Source organism: Pecten maximus, chromosome 8, assembly GCF_902652985.1.
Source record: "Pecten maximus chromosome 8, xPecMax1.1, whole genome shotgun sequence".
Lineage (NCBI taxonomy): Eukaryota > Metazoa > Mollusca > Bivalvia > Pectinida > Pectinidae > Pecten > Pecten maximus.
Genome location: NC_047022.1, coordinates 38,803,683 through 38,816,249, shown reverse-complemented (window position 1 = coordinate 38,816,249; position 12,567 = coordinate 38,803,683). Strand labels below are relative to the sequence as shown.

The 12,567-nt window shown below is 36.1% G+C and overlaps 1 protein-coding gene and 1 long non-coding RNA gene across 7 annotated transcripts in view; both read left to right on the top strand.

Annotated features, from left to right (window-relative positions):
- Window positions 1–7,273, top strand: part of LOC117332317 (rabankyrin-5-like) — a 39,618-nt gene extending 32,345 nt beyond the window's left edge. The window contains exons 24-27 of the mRNA XM_033891203.1: window positions 1,047–1,193; window positions 2,510–2,600; window positions 3,271–6,411; window positions 6,671–7,273. Coding sequence (XP_033747094.1) covers window positions 1,047–1,193; window positions 2,510–2,600; window positions 3,271–3,403 — 371 coding nt within the window. The 3' untranslated portion in view covers window positions 3,404–6,411; window positions 6,671–7,273. The remainder of the gene's footprint in view (window positions 1–1,046; window positions 1,194–2,509; window positions 2,601–3,270; window positions 6,412–6,670) is intronic.
- A 6-nt stretch (window positions 7,274–7,279) lies between these two features.
- LOC117333457 lies at window positions 7,280–11,984 on the top strand. 6 transcript variants are annotated; one of them, XR_004533900.1, is made up of 3 exons: window positions 7,280–7,538; window positions 7,816–7,940; window positions 8,000–11,984. It is a non-coding gene; the product is annotated as an uncharacterized LOC117333457 (long non-coding RNA). The 6 variants fall into 6 exon arrangements; XR_004533902.1 differs by having other exon boundaries at window positions 7,284–7,354; window positions 7,866–7,940; XR_004533901.1 differs by having other exon boundaries at window positions 7,284–7,354.
- The last annotated feature ends 583 nt before the right edge of the window (window positions 11,985–12,567 follow it).

Genomic DNA, 12,567 nt, shown 5'->3' with positions numbered 1-12,567 from the left:
TTATGTGGTAATTAGTTGTGATGTTATGTGGTAATTAGTCGTGATGTATGTGTGATATACAATGACTGGTTATGTGGTAATTAGTCGTGATGTTATGTGGTAATTAGTCGTGATTTATGTGGTAATTAGTCGTGATGTGTGTGGTAGTTAGTCGTGATGTTATGTGGTAATTAGTCGTGATGTGATGTGGTAATTAGTCGTGATGTGATGTGGTAATTAGTCGTGATGTTATGTGGTAGTTAGTCGTGATGTTATGTGGTAATTAGTCGTGATGTCTATGGTAATTAGTCGTGATGTTATGTGGTAATTAGTCGTGATTTATGTGGTAATTAGTCGTGATGTTATGTGGTAATTAGTCGTGATGTGTGTGGTAGTTAGTCGTGATGTTATGTGGTAATTAGTCGTGATGTTATGTGGTAATTAGTCGTGATGTTATGTGGTAATTAGTCGTGATGTTATGTGGTAATTAGTCGTGATGTTATGTGGTAATTAGTCGTGATGTCTATGGTAATTAGTCGTGATGTTATGTGGTAATTAGTCGTGATGTCTATGGTAATTAGTCGTGATGTGATGTGGTAATTAGTCGTGATTTATGTGGTAATTAGTCGTGATTTATGTGGTAATTAGTCATGATTTATGTGGTAATTAGTCGTGATGTTATGTGGTAATTAGTCGTGATGTCTATGGTAATTAGTCGTGATGTTATGTGGTAATTAGTCGTGATGTTATGTGGTAATTAGTCGTGATGTGTGATATATACAATGATTGGTTATGTGGTAATTAGTCGTGATGTTATGTGGTAATTAGTCGTGATGTTATGTGGTAATTAGTCGTGATGTGTGATATATACAATGATTGGTTATGTGGTAATTAGTCGTGATGTTATGTGGTAATTAGTCGTGATGTGTGATATATACAATGATTGGTTATGTGGTAATTAGTCGTGATGTATGTGGTAATTAGTCGTGATGTTATGTGGTAATTAGTCGTGATGTTATGTGGTAATTAGTCGTGATGTGTGATATATACAATGATTTGTGTTACAGCTCTACTCCTGGCTTATGTTAATGGTAACGGAAGTTTATGCCGAAGTCTTGTGCGGTCGGGGGCTCGCTTAGGTACCATGAACAAACAAGGACTTAGTATATTTAACGCTCCTGTAGCAACCAAACAACTCCTCTTTAAATTATTAGGTAAGTCAAACAAACCTGACGTGTTGTATTTGATATTTAGAAAGCATAATTGATAAATTTTAACTACCTTTAATAGATCATTTAAACTGTAGCTTAAAGTTAGATAGGAACCTGACATGTTATATTTGATAGGTAGAAAGCATATCAACTTTAAAAGCTACTACTAACAATACATAATTATACATTTAATTTACCTTTAATTAACTTTTAAACCAGTCAGAAGTGCCATGTTTAAATACATGTAGGAGCAATTAAAAGATACATAGAGATTGACAAGGTTCTGAGTGTCACTGGGCATAGTGGATTTTAACAAACATTCTATACATACTGTATAACATTTATGTTGTATGTAATCATGACCCATCATTAAGGGGTATCATCTTATATGATTATTGTCTCGTTATGAAGAGGAAGAGACTGACATCTCTTCAGAATTTAATAGATATGTAGACTACTTATTATATACTAATATGTGGATTACCCCCGGTACTGAAGGGACATAAAAATAAAATTGAATTTATGGACCATATACAAATATACGATACCTACACTAGTCTTGTGGATAGGGATTACTTCTGTACATTAAATATAAGAACTCTATACACTGTACATACAAGATACCTATTCTATTCATGTGGACGGGGATTACCCCTGTACGGAAGGGATAAAACAAAAAAGTATTAGATATAAGGACTATATACATACAAGATACCTACACTAGTCATGTGGACGGGGATTACCCCTGTACGGAAGGGATAAAACAAAAAAGTATTAGATATAAGGACTATATACATACAAGATACCTACACTAGTCATGTGGACGGGGATTACCCTCTGTATTGGTGGGAGGTAAACAAATATGATAGACTGCTCCAAACTGGAAAGTCACTTGTGGATGTATTAAATAGCAAACCTTTAAAGGTGAATATTTGTTTGCCATTGTGTAACATCATATTTATTTACCTAGTTTAAGGTTAAAAGATTTGACCTTATTTAAACAAAATATTTTACACTCACGGTCCCTGAAGGTCAAATCTGTTCCCTTAAGTATTTTGTGTAATATTAGATACTTCGGCATTGCCAGAGATATTTATCCTGCTTTTGAGATATTTATCCTTGTATTTAGAGATATGGATATTGTCATTGTGTTGGAGATCCTGTTTTAGAGATATTTATCCAGTTTTGAGATATTTATCCTGTTTTGAGAAATATTTCTCCCGCTTTTGAGATATTTATCCTGTTTTTTAGAGGTAATTATCCTGTTTTGAGAGATATTTATCTTGCTTTAGAGATATTTTTCCTTGTTTAATCAACAGATATGCTATCTAAGGAGCCACCATGGTCTGAAGGAGAGGTGTGTTTAGAATGTACTGTCAAATTTAGCATTAAAACAAGAAAACATCATTGGTGAGTATAGACCAACAGAATCTGTCACCCCCTTGGGAGTGACCAAAACTTCTCCTCTACTCTCAGATATGGTGGAATCAGACACTCTTCATAAATGGAAGGGTCTTAAGGTGCTTTACCAATAGATAAGGAAATATCACATTGTCAAAAGTGTAGATACACCTGTCCAGTGTAATAGATAAGGAAATATCACACTGTCAAAAGTGTGGATATACCTGTCCAGTGTAATAGATAAGGAAATATCACACTGTCAAAAGTGTGGATACACCTGTCCAGTGTAATAGATAAGGAAATATCACACTGTCAAAAGTGTGGATATACCTGTCGAGTGTAATAGATAAGGAAATATCACACTGTCAAAAGTGTGGATACACCTGTCCAGTGTAATAGATAAGGAAATATCACACTGTCAAAAGTGTGGATACACCTGTCCAGGTAAAAGTGTATCTCCTTAAACTGAAAACATCTTCATATTTTCCTTCTTCTTCACATTCAGTAACCTAAGTTACAATCACCTGCTGTTCAGGAATAGAAATTGTAATTTTGTAAACTGTAAGGTTAGATCAAAGGAATACTTTCAGGGACATTTAGTTTTTTTTTAGTAGGAAAAACTTTAAACCATCATTTTGCTGATGAATACATGTATTAAGATGATCTTTTATTTTTCCAGTCGCCATTGTGGGCGCCTAGTCTGTGCCAAGTGTTCTGCCAAAGACATGCCTATAGTCAAGTACAACCTATCTAAACCTGTACGTGTGTGTGACATGTGTTTTGACGTCTTAAGTCTTGGTGGAGCATTTTAACAATGAAATATGTGTTATCTTGGATAAGAGAATTAAACTTCAGTACCACCGCAAGAACAGGAGGCAACAAATGTACCAGTGTGCGTCAAACATTTCACGTCAAACAGCCACAGAAGTGTGAATATCTCATCCGACAGATGTACCAGTGTGCGTCAAACATTTCACGTCAAACAGCCACAGAAGTGTGTATATCTCATCCGACAGATGTACCAGTGTGCGTCAAACATTTCACGTCAAACAGCCACAGAAGTGTGTATATCTCATCCGACAGATGTACCAGTGTGCGTCAAACATTTCACGTCAAACAGCCACAGAAGTGTGAATATCTCATCCGACAGATGTACCAGTGTGCGTCAAACATTTCACGTCAAACAGCCACAGAAGTGTGTATATCTCATCCGACAGATGTACCAGTGTGCGTCAAACATTTCACGTCAAACAGCCACAGAAGTGTGTATATCTCATCCGACAGATGTACCAGTGTGCGTCAAACATTTCACGTCAAACAGCCACAGAAGTGTGTATATCTCATCCGACAGATGTACCAGTGTGTGTCAAACATTTCACGTCAAACAGCCACAGAAGTGTGTATATCTCATCCAACAGATGTACCAGTGTGCGTCAAACATTTCACGTCAAACAGCCACAGAAGTGTGTATATCTCATCCAACAGATGTACCAGTGTGTGTCAAACATTTCACGTCAAACAGCCACAGAAGTGTGAATATCTCATCCGACAGATGTACCAGTGTGCGTCAAACATTTCACGTCAAACAGCCACAGAAGTGTGTATATCTCATCCAACAGATGTACCAGTGTGTGTCAAACATTTCACGTCAAACAGCCACAGAAGTGTGTATATCTCATCCGACAGATGTACCAGTGTGCGTCAAACATTTCACGTCAAACAGCCACAGAAGTGTGAATATCTCATCCGACAGATGTACCAGTGTGCGTCAAACATTTCACGTCAAACAGCCACAGAAGTGTGTATATCTCATCCGACAGATGTACCAGTGTGCGTCAAACATTTCACGTCAAACAGCCACAGAAGTGTGTATATCTCATCCGACAGATGTACCAGTGTGCGTCAAACATTTCACGTCAAACAGCCACAGAAGTGTGAATATCTCATCCAACAGATGTACCAGTGTGTGTCAAACATTTCACGTCAAACAGCCACAGAAGTGTGAATATCTCATCCAACAGATGTACCAGTGTGCGTCAAACATTTCACGTCAAACAGCCACAGAAGTGTGAATATCTCATCCAACAGATGTACCAGTGTGTGTCAAACATTTCACGTCAAACAGCCACAGAAGTGTGTATATCTCATCCGACAGATGTACCAGTGTGCGTCAAACATTTCACGTCAAACAGCCACAGAAGTGTGAATATCTCATCCGACAGATGTACCAGTGTGTGTCAAACATTTCACGTCAAACAGCCACAGAAGTGTGAATATCTCATCCGACAGATGTACCAGTGTGCGTCAAACATTTCACGTCAAACAGCCACAGAAGTGTGTATATCTCATCCGACAGATGTACCAGTGTGCGTCAAACATTTCACGTCAAACAGCCACAGAAGTGTGAATATCTCATCCAACAGATGTACCAGTGTGTGTCAAACATTTCACGTCAAACAGCCACAGAAGTGTGAATATCTCATCCGACAGATGTACCAGTGTGCGTCAAACATTTCACGTCAAACAGCCACAGAAGTGTGTATATCTCATCCGACAGATGTACCAGTGTGCGTCAAACATTTCACGTCAAACAGCCACAGAAGTGTGAATATCTCATCCAACAGATGTACCAGTGTGTGTCAAACATTTCACGTCAAACAGCCACAGAAGTGTGAATATCTCATCCGACAGATGTACCAGTGTGTGTCAAACATTTCACGTCAAACAGCCACAGAAGTGTGAATATCTCATCCAACAGATGTACCAGTGTGTGTCAAACATTTCACGTCAAACAGCCACAGAAGTGTGAATATCTCATCCGACAGATGTACCAGTGTGTGTCAAACATTTCACGTCAAACAGCCACAGAAGTGTGAATATCTCATCCAACAGATGTACCAGTGTGCGTCAAACATTTCACGTCAAACAGCCACAGAAGTGTGAATATCTCATCCAACAGATGTACCAGTGTGTGTCAAACATTTCACGTCAAACAGCCACAGAAGTGTGAATATCTCATCCGACAGATGTACCAGTGTGCGTCAAACATTTCACGTCAAACAGCCACAGAAGTGTGAATATCTCATCCGACAGATGTACCAGTGTGCGTCAAACATTTCACGTCAAACAGCCACAGAAGTGTGTATATCTCATCCGACAGATGTACCAGTGTGCGTCAAACATTTCACGTCAAACAGCCACAGAAGTGTGAATATCTCATCCGACAGATGTACCAGTGTGCTTCAAACAAGTCCCTTCAAACTATTGTAGCAGACAACATTGCATCAGTTGTGTCTCATTAAATTAGCAGCTTGTATCATACCCATACAGGTGTAACAGTGCACGTCAAAAAGGTACTGTCTGAACTAAACAACTGGACAAGTATCCCCGGTACTAGTGTCTACTTTAGGATGTGAATGTGTCTTAGTTTGAGTCAGTACAAGTGTCTTGTCATCTGCATACACATATCTTGTCATCAACATACATGTGTCTTGTCATCAGCATACAGTTTTGCTGAAACAAAAAAGATTATGTAGTTTTTACTTGTAACAGTACATGTATATATGCGATAGGGTAAATTGCCTGTCCCCTATATTGTTTTCAGGAACATATGGTACAGGGTATGATTTAGTAACATAGAACGGGGTATGATTTAGGAACATAGTACTGGGTATGATTTAGGAACATAGTACTGGGTATGATTTAGGAACATAGTACCGGGTATGATTTAGGAACATAGTACTGGGTATGATTTAGGAACATAGTACCGGGTATGATTTAGGAACATAGTACTGGGTATGATTTAGGAACATAGTACCGGGTATGATTGGTATGATTTAGGAACATAGTACTGGGTATGATTTAGTAACATACTACCAGGTATGATTTAGGAACATAGTACTGGGTATGATTTAGGAACATAGTACTGGGTATGATTTAGGAACATAGTACTGGGTATGATTTAGGAACATAGTACCGGGTATGATTTAGGAACATAGTACTGGGTATGATTTAGGAACATAGTACTGGGTATGATTTAGGAACATAGTACTGGGTATGATTTAGGAACATAATAACAGGTATGATTTAGGAACATAGTATCGGGTATGATTTAGGAACATACTACCAGGTATGATTTAGGAACATAGTACTGGGTATGATTTAGGAACATAGTACTGGGTATGATTTAGGAACATAGTACTGGGTATGATTTAGGAACATAGTACCGGGTATGATTTAGGAACATAGTACTGGGTATGATTTAGGAACATAATACCAGGTATGATTTAGGAACATAGTACTGGGTATGATTTAGGAACATAGCACCGGGTATGATTTAGGAACATAGTATGTGGTATGATTTAGTAACATACTACCAGGTATGATTTAGGAACATAGTACTGGGTATGATTTAGGAACATAGTACTGGGTATGATTTAGGAACATAATACTGGGTATGATTTAGGAACATAGTACTGGGTATGATTTAGGAACATAGAACCGGGTATGATTTAGGAACATAGTACCAGGTATGATTTAGGAACATAATACCGGGTATGATTTAGGAACATAGTACTGGGTATGATTTAGGAACATAGAACCGGGTATGATTTAGGAACAGAGTACCGGGTATGATTTAGGAACAGAGTACCGGGTATGATTTAGGAACATAGAACCGGGTATGATTGGTATGATTTAGGAACATAGTACCGGGTATGATTTAGGAACATAGTACTGGGTATGATTTAGGAACATAGAACCGGGTATGATTGGTATGATTTAGGAACATAGTACCGGGTATGATTTAGAAACATAGTACCGGGTATGATTTAGGAACAGAGTACCGGGTATGATTTAGGAACATAGTACTGGGTATGATTTAGGAACATAATACCGGGTATGATTTAGGAACATAGTACTGGGTATGATTTAGGAACATAATACTGGGTATGATTTTGGAACATAATTCCGGGTATGATTTAGGAACATAATTCCGGGTATGATTTAGGAACATAATACCAGGTATGATTTTGGAACATAATTCCGGGTATGATTTAGGAACATAGTACGGGGTATGATTTAGGAACATAGTACGGGGTATGATTTAGGAACATAGTACGGGGTATGATTTAGGAACATATAGTACTGGGTATGATTTAGGAACATAGTACCGGGTATGATTTAGGAACATAGTACTGGGTACGATTTAGGAACATAATACCAGGTATGATTTAGGAACATAGTACTGGGTATGATTTAGGAACATAATACCAGGTATGATTTAGGAACATAATACCAGGTATGATTTTGGAACATAATACTGGGTATGATTTAGGAACATAGTACCGGGTATGATTGGTATGATTTAGGAACATAATACCAGGTATGATTTAGGAACATTATACCAGGTATGATTTAGGAACATAGTACTGGGTATGATTTAGGAACATAATACTGGGTATGATTTTGGAATTTAATACCAGGTGGTACTGGGTATGATTATGCCCCATATGGATACATTTGTGCTTCCATTACCAAAATTGAAATGTGGCACTTATTGGAAGCTGAAAGTCGTTGGTACAGTATACAGAACAAATTGAATGTTATAATATGTGGTCATATTTGTATACAGTTCGAAGAGACCGGTTATTAACAGGTTCCTGTATTGTATTGTAATGTCCAAGTCAGTCCAGAAATTTACCTGTATATATGTTGTTAGATTTTAAGCAATGCATTATGGATACAGAATAATGTCATCAAAAATATTATTTTGTAACAGTAATATTAATATGTTGAATGGCATTGTAATGTTGTATTAATCTGATCACATAACATTATTTTGTTAACTCAAAGGAATTTTATTTTTCCATTTGTCTGATTTGTCAGTCCGTACTTTTCAGTTGATACTTTTTGTACAATTAATATTTTAAAACTGGAGGTACCCTTCATTGAAAATACATTCTGTATGCTGCAATTATCAGTTTAGTTTTAGTGCAGTTTACTACAATACTGGTAATATCAGTAGTTAGCGGTGATCATTATTTTACATCTTGTTTGTCTGTAACATTGAATTGTGTGTTGTTCTAAAATCAGGTGCCATAACTCCCATTAAGTTTTTGTATTAGTTTAGTTAAGGAAGATTTGAATTTCGATGTAACAAACCTTGATCTGGAAGCTTACTATGTTAGACTTTTACAGGGTACCATACAGTATAGCAGGTAGAAACATTTCCATTCTGATAATCGATAATCATTTAATTGATTCCATTCTGATAATCGATAATCATTTAATTGATTCCATTCTGATAATCGATCATCAGGTAATCAATTGATTGATGTATGGATTATTCATTAAAAAAAATTAAAGATAAAATTTGAATATTTAAAGCTATGTGTTTTAATAAAAAATAAATTTTGAGTTCAGGCATTTAGAAGCTTTAACAGTTAATAATGAAGGTTTTCTTGTTTATAAGTTGAATATCACATTATAATGGATTATATTTGTTTGATTAGTTTGAAATAAGAAAATGTTCTTTCGTTTCTAAAACTCACTGATTAATTGACTTTTCAAACGTGGCATTAATTAGTTGATTGCATTTTTTTTTTTTATTAATTTTCAATTATTTTTGATAATTGAGCCATTACCAGTGACTTGTTGATACATTTGTCTTTATCTGTAAATCATGATTTTGTTTATGGACTGTTGCTAGCTGATCAAGGGTTTCTACAAAATCTCAGTTGATAAAAGCTTTTCATGTATTAATGAAGCATAAATGCTGTGGTAGTTTAAAAAATTTGCAAATACATGTATCAAATTTTAAATAAGAAAAACAAATTTTTACAAATTCTGTTATTGAACACTGGGAGTTTTGTAACACAATAGATGTTCTGTGTAAGGAATACGGTGTGTTTGTTACAAATTATTCCACAGCTGGTATTACTGCCCCTGGCACTTGTCCTGTTCTACAAAACTAGGTGGGAGTACCAAAACGAGAAAAGTACTATTTCATTTTTGAAATAAGATTAATTTATGTTTGTTTCTGAAAAAAAACTTAAAATATAGTGGTATATAAACGTTAGTAAATAAATGTTCTGGTCCTCAGAGTTTATTGTTGACATGTTTTACCCACTACATGATGATAACAATAGACCTCTAAGACAATTGTCCTATACCTACCTGAGGAATGTACAATGATATCATGGCTATTCTGAAAAATTTACTGTGGGAAGTTATACAGTACAAGACTTACCATTGTACAACATATACCTTCAACACGTGCACCATGACAGTATATATAGCATAATATTTTTTACTTTGCAAATAGCTTACAATGTTTGTTAACAAGCTATTTGATCAAAGTTTTCCTAGTGAGGGACTCTTTCATATATAAATATTATGTAACACAATTTAAAGTTATAAATAATGAGTAGTGACACTTCCTGTTAAACTGCCATTACATAATCAAAATTGATGAGTAATAGGAAGGGGGACACTTAAAAAAATGATGTAACGCACTCAGAAGTTATAACTGATGGACAGGGACACTTTCTGTTAAACTGTCAATGCACGATCAAAAGTTGTTAGAGTGATATAGCACATGGAGGACTAGGTGTAATATATACAGTGTGATAACTCTATTATAGTTATTAAATGTTAAAGATTCTTTGGTTGTATTTTGATGTAATATAGCCATTGATATCAGTTTTTGTTTCATAGCTTGCCAAATGTTGAAACTTCTAAGTTAGCATTGTAGATGAAAGTTGGTTGGTAAGTTAAATTTCCTTGATTTTTGCAGGTCAAAAGTCATCGTAAAATGTTTTTAAGATAAAAAGATGACTAGCTTATTAGTTAGTGTAGCTTTTTTTATTCAATGAAAAGACAGAGTTTTAGAATAAATGATTGGTAATTTGTACCTTCACACATCTAAACACCATAACGAAGGGGAGATAACCTCTTGGACATTTTAACACTGTCTTATCACTGTTGGAGTTGAGTATTGTAACTAATGCTCAATTATTTTGTTTTTGTTTTATTTTCTTATTCAATGTAGCAATGTTTTATGTATATATGATTGTTATATTTTGTTGACTTGCCTTACATGGTTGTAGTGGATCTCCTACAATGTAGTAGCTGTAATATTAAAGTATATATGCTCTAAACAAAAACCTTGTCTGTGACGCTATATTTATATTATAATTCGCTATACATTTAACATTGAAGTAAAATTAGACAATTTGCATTTTGTGCTGATGTTAATGTTCATGAGGAATTAAACCATCGATCAGGTTTTTATATTGATTACATACAGAAGACCGTTTGGTATTGGGCCATTCATGTATATGTGGACGGTGCCTGTGTCACATGGTATTGGGCCATTCATGTATATGTGGACGGTGCCTGTGTCACATGGTATTGGGCCATTCATGTATATGTGGACGGTGCCTGTGTCACATGGTATTGGGCCATTCATGTATATGTGGACGGTGCCTGTGTCACATGGTATTGGGCCATTCATGTACATGTGGACGGTGCCTGTGTCACATGGTATTGGGCCATTCATGTACATGTGGACGGTGCCTGTGTCACATGATATTGGGCCATTCATGTACATGTGGACGGTGCCTGTGTCACATGATATTGGGCCATTCATGTACATGTGGACGGTGCCTGTGTCACATGGTATTGGGCCATTCATGTACATGTGGACGGTGCCTGTGTCACATGATATTGGGCCATTCATGTATATGTGGACGGTGCCTGTGTCACATGATATTGGGCCATTCATGTATATGTGGACGGTGCCTGTGTCACATGGTATTGGGCCATTCATGTATATGTGGACGGTGCCTGTGTCACATGGTATTGGGCCATTCATGTATATGTGGACGGTGCCTGAGTCACATGGTATTGGGCCATTCATGTATATGTGGACGGTGCCTGTGTCACATGGTATTGGGCCATTCATGTATATGTGGACGGTGCCTGTGTCACATGGTATTGGGCCATTCATGTATATGTGGACGGTGCCTGTGTCACATGATATTGGGCCATTCATGTATATGTGGACGGTGCCTGTGTCACATGGTATTGGGCCATTCATGTATATGTGGACGGTGCCTGTGTCACATGATATTTTGGTGAGATTAAATCATATGATGTACAAACAAAACCAGAACATATATTGATTTGTGAAGATATCTTAATGGTTTATATATATAACCAAGTCTGATCATCAGTTGCAATGACTTGTCTCAACCCAAAACTCAGATCGAATTACTCTCACAGACTATATTGACCGAATTTACTATGTTGTAATGTATTTAGTGTATAAGAATGTATGTCTGATGTAATATATGCCAAGTATTATAAATACAAACCCTCTAAAACACTGAAGTCTGTTGTTTATCATTATAAATACAAACCCTCTAAAACACTGAAGTCTGTTGTTTATCATTATAAATACAAACCCTCTAAAACACTGAAGTCTGTTGTTTATTATTATAGATACAAACCCTCTCAACCACTGAAGTCTGTTGTTTATCATTATAAATACAAACCCTCTAAAACACTGAAGTCGGTTGTTTATCATTATAAATACAAACCCTCTAAACACTGAAGTCTGTTGTTTATCATTATAAATACAAACGCTCTAAAACACTGAAGTCTGTTGTTTATCATTATGAATACAAACCCTCTAAAACACTGAAGTCTGTTGTTTATCATTATAAATACAAACCGTCTAAAACACTGAAGTCTGTTGTTTATCATTATAAATACAAACCATCGCAACCACTGAAGTCTGTTGTTTATCAGTATAAATACAAACCATCGCAACCACTGAAGTTTGTTGTTTATTATAAATACAAACCCTCTAAAACACTGAAGTCTGTTGTTTATTATTATAAATACAAACCCTCTAAAACACTGAAGTCTGTTGTTTATCATTATAAATACAAACCCTCTAAAACACTGAAGT